Here is a 23,849-nt window from a genome sequence, read left to right as displayed (position 1 = left end):
AAAGCAGCAGCTTTATGGAGAACTGACTGTGGCAAACGTGGTGGATAAAAAAAACAGATTCAAAGACTCTCTCGGAACATCCTTGAAGAGTTTCTCCATTGACACGCACCACTGAGAACAATGAACATTGTTTCATCCTGTTTGGCGCACGTACCCATATAAAAAAGCGGTACACGGTCATATAAGGAAGCAAGAATAGAGGAAGAAAAGAGCAAAAGAGAATTTGGAAAATCAAGAACCACTGATGCTACATATCCTTACATGTCTGTCACCAATGTGTCAGGAGCTTTCAAGCCCAGATCTAATCAGCCACCTCTGTACATATTGCAACAATAAACCGGGTGTTGTGTTCTTACTTGACAAAAAGTAATGAGCAACAACTACCAGCAAGTCTTGGTGTATGGAGGTTAAAGGCAAATTTTGATTTTATCTGCTGCATTTTTTATGCCACTGATGGCTCAATCCTGATGTCAGATGCTGTCTTTGTATAGGTGTATAGATTTGAAGGTTAATCGGCCTCTGTAAATTTCCCCAAATGTGTTGGGAGTGGACGAGAAAGTCGGATAATGAAGAACTAGTGTGACTGGATGATTGTGGTCAGTGTGGACTCGGTGGGTCAAAGGGCCTGTTTCCATTCTGCATTTCTAAAACTCTAAATACTATGTATACCTAAGGTATCAGTGGGAAAATTTAAAGGAGAGAAGTGAGACATGTTCATTATATAGTGATAGGTGCCTGAAACACGCTGCCAGGAGGTAGGTGGGGGGTGGGATGGGGGGTTGGGGGTGGGTGGGGGTGCGAGGATTGGTGGAAGCAGACATGATTAAAATATTTAAGAGGCATTTTGACAGATGCATGAATAGGCAGGGAATAGAGGGAAACAGGCCATGTGCAGGCAGATGGGATTAGTTAGATTGGCATTATGGTCTCTGTAACTTAATTCAATTCCACTGCATTAGCTGATGTTTTACTGAGACCCTCTTCCTTGCTGTTCTTACCTCTCAACTTGACTATTCCAAAGCATTTATGGCTCCCTCCCTGCATTGTACTATTGATAACCTGAGGTCATGCAAAACTCTTTGGCTTGTATGCCAATTCCCATTGCTTCCTGATCATGGGTGTCTCTTGGATAAGCTGTCATGAGCTTATGCCCTGGAATTTCCCCTTTAAACCTCTTCCTCTCTCTTTTCTCAACTGAGGTGCTCCCAACACCCTCTTAGTTTGACCAAAAATTAGATGTTTAATCTTTAGATAATTTTTGAATGGATTGAGCTGTTCTTCGTCAAAGTTTATATGAATGAATGATGGTCTCATAGAAAACTACAAGATTATGAAGGAGATGACAAGGTGCATGCAGTTATGAATTGTCTTTTGGCTGGATTGCAATGTCCGGATAAAGGTTTCGCCATTTAAGGCTGAAATGAGAAGATGATTGTGTTCTCAGATAGAAACATAGAAACATAGATGATAGTGAATCTTTGGAATTCTCTATCCTAGAGTGGTTTGAATCCTCACACTTTAAGTATATTTGAGAATTGATGGATTTATGACAGAAGGGAAACAAGGGATATATATAGAGCAGAAAAGTGTGTATGATCTCTCTGAATGATAAATCCATGAATGAGAGGCTATGTGGCCTCCTTCTGCTCTCACTTGTCATGTTCTTATGATCAAGCAAATCTCTGCAGAAATTCACTGCAGTTGGGCTGTACTGCTTCCTGCAGATTATTGCTGCTGATTAAACGTTGTGGATAGAAAAATGTTCTCTTTGTTCAACTCCTCTTGGCAGAGTCTCTGAAAGCAGTAATTATAAAATCTTGCCACTGTATTTAAATGCATACGAGCAATATCTGTCGCATAAAATTAGGATCATAACTGACTGCCTAAAACATGTCATTTGCAACATATAATATTTGTTTGTGATGTATACAATTTTTGACCACATTAGGGTTTCTGCTGCCTTTAAAGCAGAGAGAGCATAACTCAGTTTTCAATTTTTGCATTTTGATGAGAAAGCATTATGAATATCTTTAACTCAGATGAACTTGGATCTCCACTGTATTCATGCCTAACTTGCTGTACACATTTAGGGGAATTGTGTGGAGAAGGCACTTTCTAAAACAAAGCATTACTATTTTTCCTTTATAATCAAATAATGGTGCTGCTAGTTCTAGCTATTCACAACTGCAACATTTATATAGAAATGTCATAATCAGGAGCACAGCAATAATGTATTTCTAGTCTGATTATTTTTAAAACCCTTTCAAAATTGCATTTGCGTATTTTGTATTCATTACATTTTCACAGCAATGGAACATTAATTTTAAGATGTGGCTGTTAGTGTTGCTGACAATATCTGTAAATGCTCAGCATAGGGTCTTTACAGGAACAATTTCCATCATTGAAACAATTGCTGCTTCATTGTGTTTAATGTATTCACATCTATCCAAACACTCTTGGTTTCCTTTTCTTCAACGTGATGATTCCTTGATGTAGTTGTGATGCAACAATTCACATTGACAGACCTAGAATACAACTTGAATTAAACTGTTACATAAAATACCTTCTCATCTCACTGTGAACAATAATAATAATAAAACAAGGAGCTAACAACATGATTCTCGACAGTGATGTGGTATAGGCAAATGGAAAGTTAGTTCCAATATACAGCTTTGATCTATTGAAAGATTCTACGGTGGCCTCAGTTAATGGCATGGGAACTATTGCACCATATGGTATGATGTTAATTCAAATGAGTCAGTATGTATCCCAGTTTAGATCCCTAACTGTGTGGAGAAAGCTTAATCCTACATACAATTATGAGGATGTGACAGAAATAGATTGCCTCTGTGATCCAGAGCTTGAGAAATACGAATCATCAAAGGTGTCTACTTATAATACATATCCAGCAGATTTAATGGAAGTAGGAATAGACTCAGCTGTGATCCTACTCATGGCAAATGACCTGCGGTAGAGTGTCTAGACTTGCATATTAAGAGCGCCAACCAAATGAATTGTTGAGTTGCTCCTGGTTTGGACATGAGGTACTGGATTGAGCAGACAGATTGCATATCAAAACTTTGGATACAGAGGTTTATCGTCTCAGGAGCCAGGGGACTTCTACATTCATTTATATTACTATTCCAGTCAAAGTCTTATCTAAACCATAATCTTCATCAATACAACCTTCCCTTAATGGGGGCCAACATTTATTAAACTAGTAATTTATGTTATTCCATGGATACATAGAATTATAATTAAAATGTAGTAATAATATTAATAATGAACTGATTTTCACATATCTTGTTGCTACTGGAATACCCCATTCACCAACAATATAATTTACTACTCATGGATTTCTAGTAATTCAATTTTAAATTGTCAGCTAGTTATATTGGATGGAAAAATAGATTTAATCTTCAAATATAGTGGATATATATTTGTTGGAAACTTCTGAATTAAGTTTTTTTTTCAAAACCTAAAAACCAATTGGCAGAATGTTTTAATTTTCCAGCTTTGTTGTGTTATTATTATTATTATTATTATTATTACTTACTCACGTCGCAGCGGCCTCTGCAGTCCGTCTGTCTTTTTATTATTTTTTGTCTTGTTTGAATGGAGGTTTTATTTATTTTTTAACTGGGTGTGTGCGTGGTGGGCGGGGGGTGGGGAAACTTTTAAAATCTTTTCCCTGTAAGGAGAACCCGACCTTTTCTCTGTCGGGTCTCCGTTGTCGTTGGGGCCGAGCTCCGTGGAGCGGCCTCCAACCAGAACGACCTGGGGCTCCAGTCGCGGAGCTGCGGACCTACTTACCATCGTGGAGCTGGCCGAGTTCGGAGCGGGAGGAGCGGTGGTGGCGCGCTGCTGCGACCCGACCCCGGGGATTCGGAGGCTCCAACCGCAGGTCTGGTGGACGGTGACACCGGGAGCCCGCGGGTCCCTGCTGGGAGACCGCTTTTCGGGGCTTCCGCAACAGCGACTTCTCCCGCCCGAGTTGCGTGGTTGAAAATTACCTGGAGCGGGGCCTTACATCATCGCCTGGCGCGGCTTTGAATGGCTGTGGGACTTGCTAGCGCCCGCCGGGGGCTCCAACACCAAGACCCGGAGCGTGGCCTTGCATCACCCGGCGCGGCTTTAATGACCGCGGGACACTTCCCATCGCCCGCCGGGGGCTTTGACTCTGACATCTGGAGGAGAATGGGGAGTGCAGGGGAGAGAGAAGTCTTTGCCTTCCATCACAGCGAGGAGGAGATGCGCTGTGATGGATGTTTGGGTAAATCATGTTGTGTCTTGGTTCTTTTCCTTGTGTGTATGACTGCAGAAACCAAATTTCGTTTGAACTTCAATGAGGTTCAAATGACAACAAATAAATTGTATTGTATTGTATTATTAAAGTTTATTTCGGACTCAAGGTCCAGACAAGGGACAACATTACATAAAACACATTGCATATAAAAACACCATAAAATACATATAAAATCTTGTTATCTCACTTATAAAAGCATAATAAATTATACACAAAAACACAATACATGATTTAAAATCCAGAATAAAAAAGAAAGATCAGTGTCTTACAACGAGACAGCGATACCAGTGTAAACCTTATGCTAAACCTTATGTTTGACAAGGCCACGATAATTACATTGTTAGAGTCATTTATCCTGCAAATGAATTTATACATATGATTTCTTAGGATAGCTTCCAAAGTATAGACTCCTGCAGCCACAAACATGTTACTAGCACTATACCATCTAGGTTTCCTTAGCAGTGTTCGCATGGCATCATTATAGGCCACCTTTAGTCTCTGCAAACTTGTCTTTCCGTTATTATGTCCACAGGTGTGCAGTACAGAGTGGTGTGCAGTATGCTCTAAACAGAGATATCTTCACCACATCTGTACATGCACCAAACTTACGCAAGAGAATATTCTCCTGTACATACAGTATACGTCGTTGCCTATAAATATCCTCATCATCTGTCATTAGTACTGTAATAATATGCCCTAGATATTTTACCTTATTACAGACACTAAGATTATTGTCAGACAATTTAAAATCAAGAAAATTTAGACATTCATCATCTTTGGTTCTACAGATCATAACAGCACTCTTACAAGCATTATATTTAATATCATGTTACACACCATACACAGAACATATAGTAAGGCGCTGCTGGAGACCAGCACTAGATGGACGAAAGACCCCAAAATCATCTGCATACATAATATGGTTCACTAAAATATTACCAATCATGCACCCAGTATTACAAGCTTTCAATTGCTTGGACAGATCATCAATATAAAGATTAAAAAGGACTGGGGACAAAATTCCCCCTTGTCTAACACCATTGCTAACCCCAAATGGGGCTGAGACCCTATGGCCCCATTTTATTTGCATAGTCGGGTGGGCATACCAGTATTCTCACAATGTATTTAGGCACCCCTCTTTGACTCATTTTAACGAACAGCTTTCTATGATTAACATGATCAAAGGTTTTAGAGACAGTGAGCTGTTAATTTTAACATAAATGCAGAATTGCTTGTGTTTTCACCATTATAAGAGTGTCCATGGATCAAGTGCTGTTTAGATTTTGCGGTGGATTGCAGAAATTACGCAGGGGAAAAAGCTACGGAGGTTTCAGCCAGTGCTGAACCAGCATTGGGAAGGAAGAAGAAATTCTACACATAACTAACCTGAAGAACAGATATTGAAAAGTAATCACACTCATTACAATTGGCTGATTTTGGTGTTTCAGCCAGTGGTGCTATATTTTGGAGAATCAGCCAGTGGTTGACAATGCCAGTGGTACTGAAGCATGGCACATTTAAAAATATGATTTAAATTCATGCAGGTAAAGAATTTGAAAAGACACAACAATAATTACGCCCCGGTGAGATCAAAGTTTACTTCCTAATGGCCTGTGGGAAGAAATTCCGTCTCATCCTCTCTGTTTTTGCAGTGTGCTTGCCTGATCGTAGCAGCTGGAACAGTCCGTTGCTGGGGTGGTGGGGGTCCTTCATGATCTTGTTGGCTCTGGATCTGCATCTCCTGGTGTATAGGTCCTGCAGGGGGAGGAGTGAAGTTCCCATGATGCGTTCGGCCGAATGCACTACTCTCTGCAGAGCCTTCCTGTCCTGGGCAGAGCTGTTGCCAAACCAGATCGAGATGATTCCAGTCAGGATACTTTCTACTGCACCAGAGTAGAAGGATTGAAGGATCCTCAGAATTTCCACAGGTGGTAAAAGCGCTGCCTTGACTTTCTCACCATTGCGGCAGTGTGTGTTGTCCATGTCAGACCCTCTGTGATTTGGAATCCCAGGTATTTAAAGCTGCTCACCCTATCCACAGTATCCCCATTTATTTCCAGTGGCATGTACGTCCTCGGTTCTTGTGCCCTTCTAAAGTCTACAATCAGCTCCTTAGTTTTAGTGATATTCAAGAGGAGGCTGTTGTCCTGACACTAGAGTGCCAGATCATCCACCTCCTCCCGGTAGGCCTTCTCATCGTTATTGGAGATCAGGCCCACCACCACTGTGTCATCAGCAAACTTGATGGCGTTGGAGCTGAACCTGGACATACAGTCATGTGTGTAGAGGGAGTACAGTAGGGGGCTGAGGACGCAACCCTGGGGGGATTGTATGTTCAGGGTGAGGGGGTTGGAGGTATGTCTACCCACCTTGACCACCTGGGGCCTGGCGATCAGAAAGTTCAGGACCCAAGCACACAGGGTAGTGTTCAGCCCCAGTTCCAGCAGCTTATCAGCAAGTCTAGTGGGGACATTGGTGTTGAAAGCTGAACTGAAATCAATGAACATCATCCTCACATAGCCCCCCCTTCTGGCTGTCAAGGTGAGAGAAAGTGGTGTGCAAAACCTGGGAGACCGCATCATCCGCGGATCTGTTCGGACGGTATGCGAACTGCAGCGGGTCCATGGTGCGAGGGAGGAAGGCACAGATGTAGTTCTTGATCAGCCACTCGAATCATTTCATGACTACCTAGGTGAGGGCCACTGGTGGGTAGTCATTCAAGCAGGCTGGGGAGGCATTCTTAGGCACTGGTACAATAGTGGATCTCTTGAAGCAGGCAGGGACCACGGAAATCTCCTCTTTAAAAATATCCAGTGTCTTGGCATCCACAGCCGTCTGTGGCAATGAATTCCACAGCTTCACCATCATCTAAAGAAATTCCTCTTCATCTTTATTCTAAAAGCACCTCATTAACTGGTTAAAGACTCTCTCTACTAGAAATGTCCTTTTCATTTGGTCTGGGTTATTCATAGAAACATAGAAAACTAGAAAATAGGTGCAGGAGGAGGCCATTCGGCCCTTCGAGCCAGCACCGCCATTCATTGTGGTCATGGCTGATCGTCCCCAATCAATAACCCGTGCTTGCCTTCTCCCCATATCCCTTGACTCCACTAGCCCCTAGAGCTATATCTAACTGTCTCTTAAATCCATCCAGTGACTTGGCCTCCACTGCCCTCTGTGACAGGGAATTCCACAAATTCACAACTCTCTGGGTGAAAACGGTTTTTCTCACCTCAGTCTTAAATGGCTTCCCTTTTATTCTAAGACTGTGGCCCCAGGTTCTGGACTCGCCCAACATTGGGAAAAATTTTCCTGCATCTAGCTTGTCCAGTCCTTTTATAAATTTATATGATACCCCCTCATCCTTCTAAACTCCAGTGAATACAAGCCTAGTCTTTTCAATCTTTCCTCATATGACAGTCCCGCCATCCCAGGAATCAATCTCGTGAACCTACGCTGCACTGCCTCAATCACAAGGATGTCCTTCCTCAAATTAGGAGACCAAAATTGGACACAATACTCACCAGAGCCCTATACAACTGCAAAATAACCTCTTTACTGCTATACTGAAATCCTCTTGTTATGAAGGCCAACATTCCATTAGCTTTCTTCACTGCCTGCTGTACCTGCACGCCAACTTTCAGTGACATGTGTACAAGGACGCCCAGGTCTCGCTGCACCTCCCCCTTGCCTAACCTAACCCCATTGAGATAATAATCTGCCCCCTTGTTTTTGCCGCCAAAGTGGATAACCTCACATTTATATATATTATACTGTATCTGCCATGCATCTGCCCACTCACTCAACCTGTCCAGGTCACCCATAACTCCCTAACATCCTCTTCACAGTTCACACCTCCACCCAGCTTTGTGTCATCCGCAAACTTGCTAGTGTTGCTCCTAATTCCCTCTTCCAAATCATTAATATATATGGTAAACAGTTGCGACCCCAACACCGAGCCTTGCAGCACTCCACTCACCACTGCCTGCCACTTTGCTTCCTGTCTACCAACCAATTTTTTATTCATGCCAACACCCTACCTCCAATACCATGTGCTCTAATTATAGTTACCAGTCTCCCGTGCGGGACCTTATCAAAGGCTTTCTGAAAGCCTAGATACACTACATCCACTGGCACCCCTTCATCCATTTTACTTGTCACATCCTCAAAAAATTCCAGAAGATTAGTCAAGCATGATTTCCCTTTCATAAATCCACGTTGACTTGGACTAATCCTTTTACTGCTATCCAAATGCCCCATTATTACCTCTTTAATAATTGACTCCAGCATCTTTCCCACCACCGAGTCAGGCTAACTGGTCTGTAATTCAATAATACAATACAATAAAGTGGCACAAAATATTTCAACTTACACTATTATAGTTTGGTTATCTACTTTACCTGATAATTAATTGTGTTATTATTTATATTATATTTATTTGCTCTGTTGTTGCATTAATGTGCTTGGATAAAGGTACCACAAGAAATAATTTCATTGCTCTCTTCCTGGTGCATATGAGCAAAAACACAATCTTGTCTCTTGGCTGAAAATCAAAATGCTGGAGAAACTCAATGGCTCAGGTAGCATCTGTGGAGGGAATAGTAGATGACATTTCAGGACCTAAAATGGTATCTGTTCATTTCCTCCACAAATGCTACCCGACCTGCAGAGATTCCCCAGTACTTAGTTTTTTTGCTCAAGTTTCCAGCATCTGTAGTTCCCTATGTCTATTTGAGTCTTGCCTCTTGGTCACCGCAGGTTAAACAATTTCCCATTAGGTCTAAGAGTTAGTTCCACTCCCATGGGATGTTGGTAGGAGGATACAACACTGCAGCAAAAAAGATTGAAAATGGCAATAGCCTTGTTTGACACCAATTTTTACGACATAATAATTTAAACGCAAATAGAATTGATACTTTGAATAGTACAAATAGAAACAAAACAAAAGCTTCAGAATTTGATTATTTGTAGCCAGAAACAGAAAATGCTAGACTTACAGATCTGATGAGAAAGGACAATTATACTATTAAATAATTCAATATGAAACATTAATGGCGTCTTTTTCATACCCTGATTCGCCCACAATGTGGCTCCAGTATTTTTAGTTTTATCTGGATTTTACTTCAATCTTTCAAGATAACATCCAGAATTCTTAACTAAACACACAAAAACTTTGATATATCATAATATCTAACGTGTCAAGTTTTGAAATAGTACGGCTCTTGTTAAAGTCTCAGTGCATAGCTCTTGTTGAAGTCACAACTTATCATAACAAAATGTAGCTCTTTTATGTAATCAAATAATTTATGAAAATTAGTGAATTTCAGACTGAATTATGCATTTTTTCTGCTATGCATTTAGATTTAATTCTTTTTTTTTCCAGAATTTAATGAACGAGAAAATGATTTCAAAATGTGTGATGAAACCACGTGTCGATATGGTGGAGTCTGTAAGGAAGTCAGTGGTGACTTGAGGTGCTCGTGCCAGTTCCATGTAAGTGTATCCCGGTTTCAACTTATAAAGGAGTTTTATCAATATGGATGAAATTAACAACAAAAAATTCAAATAATGGAAAGATGAAATAAAAACAGAAAGTGTCAGAAGCAAGTTAGACCATCTATAGAAAGGAAAATACAGGTAACATTTCAGGTCAAAGTCATTTGAGTGTTTCTAGCATTTTCTGTTTACATTTCATCAATGCAGCATTGTTGTGGGGATTTTTTTATCAACCAATTAATACAACTAATACAGCTTATCTGGTTATTAGAGTCATAGAGTCATGCAGCACAAAAACAAGCCCTTTGGCCCAACTTGTCCAAGTCAAGTCAAGTCAAGAGAGTTTATTGTCATGTGTCCCAGATAGGACAATGAAATTCTTGCTTTGCTTCAGCACAACAGAATATAATAGGCATGAATACAGAACATATCAGTGTGTCCATACACCATCATATAAATATATACACACATCAATAAAATACCAGATAGAGTGCAAATAAACAGATAATGGTCTATTAATGTTCAGAGATTTGTTCAGTTGAGTTTAATAGCCTGATGGCTGTGGGGAAGTAGCTATTTCTGAACCTGGACATTGCAGTCTTCAGGCTCCTGTAACTTCTACCTGAAGGTAGCGGGGAGATGAGTTTGTGGCCAGGATGGTGTGGGTCCTTGATGATGCTGCCAGCCTTTTTGAGGCAGCGACTACGATAGATCCCCTCGATGGTAGGGAGGTCAGAGCCGATGATGGACTGGGCAGTGTTTACTACTTTTTGTAGTCTTTTACGCTCCTGGGCGCTCAAGTTGCCGAACCAAGCCACGATGCAACTGGTCAGCATGTTCTCTACTGTACACCTGTAGAAGTTAGAGAGAGAGTCCTCCTTGAAATACAGACTCTCCGTAATCTTCTCAGGAAGTAGAGGCGCTGATGTGCTTTCTTAATAATTGCATCAGTGTTCTCGGACCAGGAGAGATCTTCAGAAATAACTTCAGGTCCATGACCCAATCTAAGCTAGTCCCATTTCCCTGTGTTTGGCATATATCCCTCTGATTCTTTCTTGTCCATGTATATGTCCAATTGAATCTTAAATGTTGTAACCGTCTACTACTCTGGCTGCTTGTTCCATATACCCACCCAACCCTCTGTGTGAAAAGGTTGCCTACCCAGATTCTTATCCTTGCACTCTCACCTTAAACCTATGCATTGTGGTTTGTCCACTAGTTTTTGATTTTCCCACCCTGGGAAAAATATTTTGTGCGTTCACCCTATCTATTCCCCTTATGATTGTATCCACATATATAAGATTACCCCTCAGCTTCCAGCGCTCCAAGGAATATAGTCCTAGCTTACGAAACTTTTACCAGGTTTTCGAGTTGAGGCAACATCCACATGGATCAACTCTCCACTCTTTCCAGCTCAATAGCATCTTTCCTGTAGCACGGTGACCAAACCAAACACCATACTCCCAAGTGCGGCCTCACCTACGTCTATAATTCCAGGGATGGTAGCTTGTCATATGAGGTATGATTAAGTAGATGAGGTTTTCACCTTGTTTACTAAATAAAAAGGATAGTGTAAAACTCTTTGGCCTGAATGCCAAGCGTCACGTCTGGAGGAAACCAGGCACCGATCATCACCAGGCACCGCTCATCACACATCTCAAGGATAATCAACGGAAACAGGATGTCCTAAGCTCAATTTTGAGTGTCATAGCAAAGGGTCTGAATACTTATGTAAATGTGATATTTCAGTTATTTATTTTTAATTACTTTGCAAAATTCTCTAAAAATTTGTTTTTATTATGGGGTATGCGTGTAGATTGATAATTAAAAATATGAATTTAATCCATTTTAGAATAAGGCTGTAACGTAACACAATGTAGAAAAAGTGAAGGGGTCTGAATACTTTCTGAATACACTATACCCCCTAAATGAAACATAAGGTGCTGGAGTAGGTTAGGCAGTTTCTCTGGAGAGATTCATATCGTGACCTTCTTCAGACCCTACATTGAGAAAGCTCTCCTCCAAAATCTCCCCCCAGTTAAGCCTACTTTGAAGAAGTTCCCTCCTTATATCCCATTTTTTTACCCCCTACGTCAATGGGAACAGTTTCTCTCTGATTACCTGGTTAAAAGCTTTACAATTTGAAACACCTTTATTGGAACTTCTAAATTCATCTGTTCCAAGGAGGAAGTAAATAGCAGGACCGACAAAGGAGTGTCAGTGGATGTTGGTACCTAAAGCCTTTGATAAGGTGCCGCACGTGAGGCTGCAAAAGAAGATGAAGGGCAGATACTAGCATGGATAGCAGGTTGGCAGGATGGCAGAATGCAAAGAGTGGTTGGTTGGTTGCCAGTGACTAGTGGAGCTCCACAGGGGTAGGTGCTGGGGCCGCTACTCTTCACATTGTACATTAATGATTTGAACGAGGGGATTGAAGACTTTGTTGTGAAGTTTGCAGATAATATAAAGTTAGGTAGAGGGACAGGTAGTGTAGAGTAAGCATGGACTCTGCAGAAAGACTTGGACAGGTTGGGGATGAGATGTTGGAGATGGAATACAGCTTAGCAAAGTGTGGAGTCATGCATTTTGGTGGAAGGAATAAAGGCAAACACTATTTTCTAAATAGGGAGAGAATTCAGAACTTGGAGGTGCAAAGGGACCTGGGAGTGCAGGATTACCAAAATCTCTCGTATACGTTTCAGCAGTAACTGCTGAGTTTTCTGTTTTACATTTACAATTTTAGTGAAATGTTATATTCAATTTGTATCTTTGACATTTAATAAAGAAGTGCAAATGTAGCATATTTTACATTGCAATAATGATGATAATGGAACGCTTTTCATTGTTGAATTGTCATAATCATTAGGCTGGTTACTGAAGAAAATTATTAAGCCGGTATGACAATAGGAAAGTGTTACGTTTTTCTTTCTATTAAATAAAAATGGGAACACGATTCACAACTACTTTTGTTTTAATATTTTATGAGATTGATCAATTACTCTTTAAACATACAAATGAAATTAAATATATTTCTCTCTCCCCAAATGCTGCCTGACACTGAGTATTTCCAGCATTTTATGTTAATGTTTCAGATTTCCAGTATCTACTGTATTTTGTTTTGGTGAAAAGCAGATCCATTACTTTTTCCTGTGTCGAACCCCCACTGTCCTCTGCAGAAATGCATCTGAGCTCTCATTGACATCTTCATTTACTGGTCTAGCACATCGAAGGCTCAGCAGAGTGGAAGATTGAATTTAAATGTGTTTATTGTCTGACACCATAATACTCTAACTCAATAACCCGCATCTTTTGTAATTAGGTAATATTTTAAGAAGGAAACATAGGCTTCCTTAAATACTGCCGCTGATGTTTTAGAAAAAAGAATTGTAGCTATGCACTAGGTTTTGCTTTGTATGTATAATTTGTTTTGCACGCATTTTTCTGAGTTGTGCCTGTGATGCTGCTACGAGCAAACATTTTTTTGCACTTGTTTCTCTCTACACTTGTGCCAGTGATAATAAACTCGACTTGACGAGTGGTACATCCCAAGAGCCATGATTATATCTGCCTCACAGATACAATACAGCTGCATCAATGATTTCTTTTATATTTCTTTTTGGGCTCTGGGTGTCGCTAGTACGGTCACTTGCAAATTGTTGCGCCATATTTACTGCTTATCTTATTTGCCCTTGAAGTGGTGGTGAACTGCCTTCTTTAACTGCTCCAGTCTTTGTGAAGTCACTCTTGCAATGCCTCTGAGCATTCCACAATGCCTTCTCCAGTCCTAACCCTATGTCCATGTTCTCCAGATGTGTTGCCTAACCCGCTGAGTTACTCCAGTACTTTGTGTCCTTTTTTGGTAAACAACATATGCAGTTCCTTGTTTCTGCCTTTATTTCATTCTGCTAATAAATGTGAACACATGTGGAGGCCTTCAGGTAAGACTGACGCATCGGTGTAAACATGCATATTTCTTCACCGCCTGTATTGCTACATTCAGGAAATTATGTATTTGGATCCGTAGGTCTCGCTGTTCTAGAACACTCCCCTGGCCCCTGCCATTCTCTCTGTGTGTCCTACCCTGGTTTAAATTCTCAATATGCATCGTTTCACTTTTACCTGAGTTAAATTCCATCCACCATTCCTTTGCCCACATTCCCAGCGTATCTAGATCACATTGACATTAGACAACCAGCTTCACTGTTTCTCACATCACCAATTATGGTGTAATTTGCAAATTTACTGATCATTCCACCTACAATTATCAAAACTGTTAATATATCTAACAAACAACAGAGAACCCATCGCCAATCCATGCTGCAGACTAATCTGGAAAACAGCTCTACACTACCTCCCTCTGACTCCTTCTACCAAGTGAATTTTGAATCTAATTGGCTAGAACACCATGGATCCCAAGTGATCTATCTAACTTTCCAGACCAGCTTGCCAATAGATAAAGTCGACAACATCTAACTCTCTGCCTATCCCTCTTCAAAAAGCTCAATCAGGTTTCTTACATCATGCTGGCAATCAATAATCAGTCCTTGCATTTCTATGAAGAAGGGTCTCGACCCGAAATGTCACCCATTCCTTCTCTCCAGACATGCTGCGTGTCCTGCTGAGTTACTCCAGCTTTTTGTGTCTTGCATTTCCAAATGCAGATAGATCCTGTCTCTCAGAATCCCCTCTGTTAACTTTCCTACAACCGGCTCACCAAGCAGTCCTTTCAGTCTTTCTTAAATAAAGGCACTACATCAGCCTCCCTTCAGTCTTCCAGTACCTCAACAGCTGCTAGAAAAGTGAATCAGTTGCCACAGGATACCCATCTGGCAATCTCTTGAAGTCACAGCATTTGTGTTTAGTTTAGTTTCCGATCAATGGTGACTCCCTAGCTGATGGCAGTGGCAGACTCTGTGATGGTCAAATTTATTGAAAGTCCTGTGCAGATGGTTAGATTTTCTCTAACTGGAGCTGGACATTATAGAGTGAAGGTGACTTACCACTTGTTGCGGCATATTGTCGAGATCTTGCTGCATGCTAATTAGCCGAGAAGCCATTATCATACTGCCCTTGTCCATTTTCTGAGCCAAAGTTTGATGATTTTCAAGAAATGTGAAATTCAAGAAAATCATTACAATTTGGCTCACAAAAGTATGCAACACAATACAACTTGAAATGGGAGGAGAATTTTCCACGAAAGGTGTCCTCTATCTCCAAAATGGTTTTCCATGGGGTTTAACATTAGAAGACACACTGGGAAAACTTGACGGTGATATTAGATTGCTGACTATATCATCCATTCTCTAAAGGCAATGTTATACACATTAATACTCTTCCATTATTTTATCATTCTCCACTTAATTGTGCCAATTAAGAAAGTGCTAATGGTTTCTGATGTTAATTGATATTCACTTACAGTGCATTCTCCGATGGCACCCAGAATTGCTCATCTGATCCTTATTATTAGGGTGGTTCACTGTCCCTGAGAATTTGTGGGGTTTTTTCCCCCAAGTGCAGGTGTGAGATAATAAAAAGCATTGGAGATCTGTTACACTGGGTCATTGCCTCCCACCCTTCTACCATGCTCCAGGATTTGCTGGCAATGAAGCAATTTGTATGGGGACTTTGCCTGCAGTCGATGTAGAGGCAATGCTCCATTACAACGTGTTGAGAGCAGTGCCCTAAACATGGCCTCAGTTTTCCTCTGGATGCAATTATTAAGTTCCTCAGCACCTAGGAATATGATCACCTCAAGAAATCAGAACAAAAGCCTTCCTGGAGATCCCAACGGACTGACGGATTTCTGAGCTCCTGAAAGCAGGCCAAATATTTAATAGACACATTTACAATTTAATTTTAAAATATTCCCTACAGTGTACCTCAAGGCCCTGATGTCAGGCACTGGGGGAGCAACCACAGACTTGAGAGACTTAGCTTAATTCCCATTTACTTCTCATTATTCAGGCACGTCAAACTAACCACAGTCTCTCAGTCAAGGAGGCTTAGAGGGTGAAATTATTTGATCTAGTTAAAGGAGAAATAGGAAAAAGCATTAGTATGGAGAAGATAACAGCAGGCATGCTTAAAATATGAAAATGATTGTCAAATCACTTTATAAAATCAAATGATTCTCCCTCCTAGTACATTCATCTGGGAATTTCATGTGATCTTGTAATTCAGTCTTAAGGCTCATAGTACAGAATCAGGCCCAATGACTCACCAAGCCCAGACCATCAGGCATCCTACACCAACCCCATTTTATTTTCCCCATATTTCCATCAATTCCCCACAGATTCTACCACTAACCCGCACACTACGATCAATTTACGGTGGTGAAATAATCTATTAATTTGCACATCTTTGACGTGTGGGAGGAAAGCGGAGCACCTAGAAGAAGCCCTTGTGGTCACAGAAAAACCTAGGTCTTTGGAGCTGCAAGAGCGTGTATCTACTCGCTGCACCACCCTTCAATCAGATCCCTACAGTCACCCTCTGAAAAATCTGTGAAAGATTGGTGGAAATTCCAAAGGGTAGATTTGGATCAAGTTCATTCAAGTTCTTCGTCGTGATGCACACAATGTTCATGAACAATATAGCACAATCTAACATAAGGGGGCCTCTGTGCGATTATTTTAATCATGGAAACAAAAAAAGGCTATCCTATGCCTCGTGTTTTCCAAACTCTGCCAAATGTCCAAGTGCAATGGCATGTAGAGTACAAGTAGAGATTCATTATGCACTCATAACAAGACCTGTTGCATTAGCACATGGAACATAGAACACTGAACAGAACACTGAACATAGAAAAGAACAGCACAGGACAATGCCCTTCAGCTCACAATGCCTGTGCTGAACATGATGCTATGTTGAATGAATCTCCTCTGCCTGCATGTGATCCATATCTCTTCATTCCCTGCATACCCGTGTGGCTATCTGAAAGCCTCTTAAACACCCCAATTGGAGCTACCACTGCCCCGGCAGCATATTCCAGGTGTCCACCGTGTTCTGTGTTTGAAAAAATATGTTCCACACATCTCATTTAAGCTTTTATCCTTGGACCTTAAAGCTATGTCTTCTAGTTTTTGACATTTCCACTTTGGGGGAAAAAGCTTCTAACTGCCTAGTCTAGCTTGCCTCACATAGTTTTATATGCTTCTGTCAGATCTCCCTTCAACCACCAGTCCTCCAGAGAAAATAATCCAAGTTTGTCCAACCATGAACCTGAACAGCATTGATATGCAGAGGGATCTTGGGGTCCAAGTTCATAGTTGCCTGAAAGTGGCCACACAAGTAGATACGAATGGTAAAGAACACATTAGTATGCATGCTTTTGTGGATATGCAGGGATTTGGGTACTTTGGAAATGGCAGGTGTCAGTGAAAGACTGGGCTTCACTGATAGTGACAATACATTGCAAGGTGCTGGAGACCCATGTGACCTAGCTGTCGCCAGTAAGTCTGGACCTCTGAAGACATCTGAAGAAGCTCCAGGTAGCTTCTACCCATGTGACCCACATGTCGCCACCAAGTCTGGGTTCCTAAAGTGGTTTCTGTTATCAGGGGCGGAAAACCCGGGGGGGGGGGGGGCAGTCCCCCCCATGTTTCGAGAGGTGGGGGACATCCCCCCCAAGTTTTTGTGATCCCGATTTTTAAATCTCCGCTTTCCGCAAGATAATGGGGGTGGGACTGATGATCGAGGGCACGATGATTGGAGGAGGGAGGAGTGGGGGGGGGGGGGGATGAGGATAGAGCGCGACGATTGGAGGAGGGAGACGTGGCACAGACCTGCGCCTCATCCGCAGGCAGGATCGATCCCGCCGGGTCTCCAGCGCTGTCCCGAGTGCCCACCCCGCCTCCCCCCCACGGGTGACCAGAGAGGTTGGGAGTCAGACGTGAGCTGTGCCCCCAGGCCCACAGCCAGCGCAGAGAAACAGCCCTAAACACAGCTCAACTCTGCCTGTCCCGCCAGGTGAACCTGCCTGGACTTGCGGGAAATATGGCCAGCGTGGAGAAGCAGCGCTGATGTCCCATCAGTCCAGGCAGGGCTGTAGTTAACCCAGCGAGACAGGCAGAGTTGAGCTGCATTTAGCGCTGGATTGAGCCCCCGAAGACTCGCGCGTGTGTGTGTGAGTGTGCGCATGCGCGCATGGCCGCCAAAAAATTGTGCCCCCCGTCCCCTCCATGTTTTGATAGCGAGTTCCGCTCTTGTCTGTTATGTTTCAATACACTGATACACAATACGCTTGTTCCGTGTTGGTGATCGGTCTACAGGGGTTACCTCACTTAATGTGGGAGATTGCAACCTTCACGTGGTCCGCCCTGTTTCGATGAATGCAATCAACCTGGCGTGCATCTCACTTAATATGTTTTACTTTGTTTCTGTGCACTGAATAGGCGCTGTGATTGGTTTGTAGGGGTTGCCTCCCCCTGTACTTGTGCTCCATTAGTTTTCCCGCCACTGTATAGGGGTATATAAGGGCGATCGTTTTGTTGGGGCGTGTCAGTTGTCTTTCCTTCTGTTGTGTTTACACGAGGCTGCTGAGGGCTCGAGTGAGTGGATCTGAGGCCGGCCCCACGGTGTTGTATACAAAGGGTTTGGACTCCAGTGTTCGACCCAGTGGTTTTACTGTACCAGACTAGGGAGAGAGTATTAGATCTGGAATCAACACTTTCATAGGTAGGGCATTGAGAATATGAGTCAGGAAGACATAATGCAGCTTTTTAGGACTTTGGACAGGCCGCAATTGGAGTATTGTGTGCATTTCTGGTCGTCCCATGACATGAAGGATGTGAAGGCTTTGGACAGGGTGCAGGATTGGTTTACTAGAGTGATGCCTGGATTAGGGGTATTAGCTACAGAGAGAGGTTAGACAGGGATTGTTTTCTCTGGAACAAAAGAGGTTGCGGGGAGACCTGATTCAAGTACAAGGTCATGTCATAAGGAATAGGAGTAGAATTAGGCCATTAAGTCTACTCCGGCATTCAATCATGGCTCTCCCTCCTAATCCCATCCTCAGTGAACGCCCACAGACGGTGAGACTTGGACCCTACGCCTCGACATCCCTGACCCTCAGCACAGGAGCACCGCAGGGCTGTGTGCTCAGACCGCTCCTCTACGCCCTATACACACATGACTGCTTGCCCCATCACCCCGCAAATAGGATCATAAAATTTGCTGACGATACAACAGTGGTGGGGCTCATCTCAAATGGGAACGAGGTCGCCTATAGAGAGGAGGTGCACAGACTTTCTGAGTGGTGTGCTCACAACAATCTCTCTCTGAACACTAAAAAGACAAAGGAGATCATCACTGATTTCAGGCGACATAGAGCGGAGCTCAGGCCACTGGAGATAGGGGGCGAGGAGGTGGAGAGGGTGCCTAGTTTTAAATTTCTGGGGATCAACATCAGTGAGGATCTTAAATGGTCTGTGAACTCTGCTGTAGTTGTAAAAAAGGCGCAACAGAGACTTTACTTCCTCAGAACACTGAGGAAGGCCCATCTGTCTGCGAAACTGCTGGAGTCTTTCTACCGCTGTTCGGTAGAAACCATACTGACTTACTGCATAACTGCCTGGTTTGGGAACTGTTCAGCAGCTGACAGAGCAGCTCTCCAGAGGGTGATAAAAACTGCCCAGGGTATCATTGGACTCCCCCTGCCCCCTCTGGAGGACATTTACTACTCCAGATGCCGCAGCAGGACCTGTAATATCGTGAAAGACATTACACATCCTTGTCACCACCTTTTCACACTGCTGCCCTCAGGAAAAAGGTACAGGTCGCTAAAGTCACGCACTGCCAGACTCAAGAACAGCTTTTACCCATCAGCAATCTTGGAACTGAACTCTGTCTCGGGAGCGGGTTATGGGGAAGGAGGGGGGGGTGGGAGACAGTGTTAATTTATGTAAATGTGAATCCATGGGTGGGTTTGGGGAGGGAGGGAGTGTAAAAAGTATGAGTATGTGAATGTTTGAAGTTCTTTTAAATGGAGAGACACAGTAATCTCGTTGTATGTGACACATGCAATGACAATAAAGCATTTTGATTCTGATTCTGGATAGACATATGGATATGCAAGGAATGGAGGGATCTGGATTGTGTGTAGGTAGATAAGAGATGGTCTTGGCGTCAAGTTCAGCACAGACATTGTAGGAGAAGGGCCTGTTATTGTGTTGGACTACTCTGTGTTTTATATTCACTCTTCATAGCCAATACCCTCTTATCCAGCCAGCATTCTGGTGTCTTCTGCACCCTTTCCAAAGCATCCACATCCTTCCTGTAATGGGCCAACCAGAATTGCACAAACTACTCCAATACCTGGTTAAAGTTTTTATCAAACTGCAACATGTCTTCCTGGCTCTTATACTCGAAGCCAATGAAGGCAAGCATATCATATGTCTTCTTTACTTTGCTATCTACTTGTGTTGTCACTTATATGGAGCAATTAGCTTCAGCCTCAAGATCCCTCTGTATGTCAATGCTGTTAAGGGTCTTACTGTAACAAATCATAAGTATGGTTTTGGAACTTATCCAAACCAACATATTTATTAATTTCAAGGAAATTTTGAGGACGTGTTTTGAGGGGAAAGAATTATTGACTCCTTCTATCTTCAGCCTAAATATTTAAGTGGTGGAAGCTGGCAACATCCACTCCCAATGAGAAGAGTTGATTTCCTTGTAATAGGCAATAAACCTGCCACTTATGTTAAAATCATAGCAGTCGTAAAAGAGCACTGTCCTATGTGTAGTCTAGACATTTTTATGGGTTCAGTTTTTCAGACTACTGCTCAGAATGAGCCATCACTCTCCTTATGATTTTTGTGTGCCTTGACCTGTCCAATATCTTCGGTTTTAAGTATCTTTGACCACTTGTTCACACTATTTTTATGTTATCCTAATTTTGTATCTACTCACTACACACTTGGGGCAATTTGCAGAGGCCAATTAACTTAAAAACCCGCAGGGTTCCCAAACCTTTCAGGTGTGGGAGGAAATTGGAGCACCTAGAGGAAACTCATGCGGTCACAGGGAGAACGTGCAAACTCCACACAAGCAGCACCCGAAGTCAGGATCAAATCCTGGTCTCTGGCTCCCTGATGCAGCAGCTCATCCGCTGCACCACTGTGCTGCCCGATGTTGTTGACAGTATTCTTAGAGATCCAACTGAAAATTCTTGTCATTGTATGGTTATGGCATATGTGTCTTTCCTCAAATGTATAATAAATACTTTGCCTGATTCTAGTAATAAGACCTAGGCCAGTTTATTAAAGAGTATATGGTACATGAACAGCAACATGTCGCAATGTGGATTTACCATGGTTAGGGTCACAACTGTCCTTGAATTAGTAGAAAATACCAAACTGTTGTACTAAATGAAAATATTTGTTAATGTTATTGGGGATAGTTTCATTCTTGGCAGAACTTGAAATCTCTGTGTTTTTTGATGGCTTGAGTTAGGCTGAGGAACACTTTTCAAAAAGACAAGCCAAATCCCACTTCCATTTACTCTTCACTATACCCGAGAAATAACCAGCATGGCAAAGTGTCAATTCAATAATAAAACCTCTTATTTTGCTTTGCTTGTCCTAATTGTGTTTTGGAGAAATCTGGCTATTTTCTTTAAAGTGCATGCCTTTAAACCTTATATGCCTGACAAGAGAATAAAGGAGACTAAAAGCCAGTTAATATTTAATTTCTCAGGCTGATTTGTTGAACTTAACTTTCAGCCTGCAGTTACAGTATGTGATGTGTGGCCCAGTGGTGCTCGACACATTATAATTAATTTTTGTCACAGAGGACTCAGTGTTCTAACTGTGGAATTAATTGTGCAGCAACACTGAGGTGTAGATTAATAAATCCCATGCCAGGAACAGATCTCTGATTAGAAATTCTGCATATATTTAGCTATCTAAAGCTGAGAGGAAAGACCATAACAAGTCAAATTGTATTCTGTTTCTTTTTTACATAGGTGCATTTAAAAACAAGTACCATAAAATATTCACAAGATGCTGAGATTAGATCACAGTTGGATCATCGTGTACAGTTCTTAGGACACTGCTTTGATAAGAATATGAGAGCCATTGAAAAGCTTTAGTGAATGTTAACTCAAGTTATACGTGGAATAGGAAATTTTAGTTAGGAAAAAGAATGCAGGAAAATAGATTTTTTTCAATTTTAGGAGAGATTAAGAGACGATCTAATAAGGAGTTTTCAAAATTATGAAATATTTCAAGAGGTTAGTTGGGTTGTTTACCATAATCTGCCACTGAGGCGTAGACTTGTGTTTAAAAAGCATTTGAATAAATATTTGAACAGGAGATGATGGCAGGAGACTGCACTTAAGCAAAACATTTACATTCACTTCTAGGCTAAGATGGCATTGGTGCAATAGCTTGTATATCTTATAGGCTAATATGCAATTTTTAATGTATTTTTTGTATCTCCTTATACTGTATGATGTGTTATATTGACCTGTGTCTGAAATAAAGCTTTATTATTATTCCGTTGTACGCTCTGCAGGTGATTTTGTTTCTCGGCGATGTCATTTGTAAGGGATCAAAGTGTCAAAGTCAAAAATAACCCTGCAAAATCACAAAATCAAGTAAAATGAAATTCCCTTTTTCAGAATATTTTTCAATTGCTCTGCTGAGCCTGAGGAACTTTGGATTGTATGAAAGGCTATTTAATGATCGGCATGAACATGGTGTGCTGAAGGATCTGTTTCTGCACTGTGTCTCAATGGTTCTATGACTATGATTCTTCTGCAGATAAACGCCCCTATACCTACAAACATCACAATTCCTTATCACAGATGACTAGTTTTTCTTGTTCCTTATGGAGCTTGATGGGCCTGTCCCACTTACGTGATTTTTTCGGCAACTTGCCGGCACCGTCATAGTCGCAGAAGCTCGCCCAAAATTTTCAACATGTTGAAAATCCAGCGGCGACCAGAACAATGTACGGCTCACGACCATACAGGCTTCACCCCGCGACATGTCGCCAGGGTGTCGCCGCTGCATTTTCAACATGTTCAAATTTTTCGGCGACCTGCAACGACCTATGACGGTTGCCGGCAGTCATCAAAAAAGTCACGTAAGTGGGACAGGCCCATAAGGCTGCCATACTTTAATTTTTTTTTACCTTGGTCCAAATGGCCCGGGGGGAATCTCAGGTAGAGATGCGATGATAATTACCAACACCAATCAAGTCCAGGAGGCAGCAGGAGATCGAGAGGCTAATCAGAGAGAGGAGACAGTTGAAAAAGCAATGGAAAAAAGCAACTGAGGCAGAGAGAGAAGGTCTCATGCTACTCCAAGAGGACATCAAGAGCCGATTGGCAACCTTGCGAAAAGCAGAGAACTTGAGGAAACTTCGCAGGAAGAAAGAACACACAAGAACACGGTTCTACAAAGACCCTTTCAAGTTCATCAAAGACCTCTTCGCAAAGGAAAAAAGTGGAACTTTGAAAACATCAAAACGGGAATTGGAGGAACACCTGGAAAAGGCCCACCAAGACACAAAAAGGCATGAGCAGTTAGTCATCCCACATGACATCCCGCCTATTCAACCACCTGAATTCAACCTGGACACCAGCCCTCCAAGATGGAAAGAGGTAGAGAACACTGTCCGGCGAGCAAGAGCAGCATCAGCTCCGGGGCCAAATGGAGTACCATACAAGCTCTACAAGAACGCACCGGATGTGTTACGCTTTCTATGGAAGCTCATGAGGGTGGTGTGGAAGAAGCAAACAATACCTAGGGCGTGGCGAAGGGCCGGCGGCGTGCTAATACCTAAAGAAAAGGATGCGTCAGACATCAGCCAATTCCGGCCAATATGTCTCCTCAACGTCGAGGGAAAAATCTTTTTCAGCATTGTATCACAAAGGCTGTCCACCTATCTGGTAACAAACAAGTACATTGATACATCTGTACAGAAAGCAGGAATTCCAGGATTTTCGGGCTGCTTGGAGCATACAAGCATGATCTGGCACCAGATCCAAGCAGCTAAGAAGGAGAAGAGAGACCTACATGTGATCTTCCTCGATCTGGCC

At 42.2% G+C, this 23,849-nt stretch overlaps 1 protein-coding gene across 1 annotated transcript in view; it reads left to right on the top strand.

Annotated features, from left to right (window-relative positions):
* The window catches only part of tmeff1 (transmembrane protein with EGF like and two follistatin like domains 1), a 226,512-nt gene that overhangs the window by 98,350 nt on the left and 104,313 nt on the right, over positions 1–23,849 (top strand). Inside the window, exon 2 of the mRNA XM_033012319.1 lies at positions 9,690–9,799. Within this exon, the coding sequence (XP_032868210.1) occupies positions 9,690–9,799 (110 nt within the window). The remainder of the gene's footprint in view (positions 1–9,689; positions 9,800–23,849) is intronic.

Source organism: Amblyraja radiata, chromosome 2 (assembly GCF_010909765.2).
Source record: "Amblyraja radiata isolate CabotCenter1 chromosome 2, sAmbRad1.1.pri, whole genome shotgun sequence".
Lineage (NCBI taxonomy): Eukaryota > Metazoa > Chordata > Chondrichthyes > Rajiformes > Rajidae > Amblyraja > Amblyraja radiata.
Note: the sequence above shows the minus strand (reverse complement) of the source record. Positions and strands in the feature narration are given on the sequence as shown.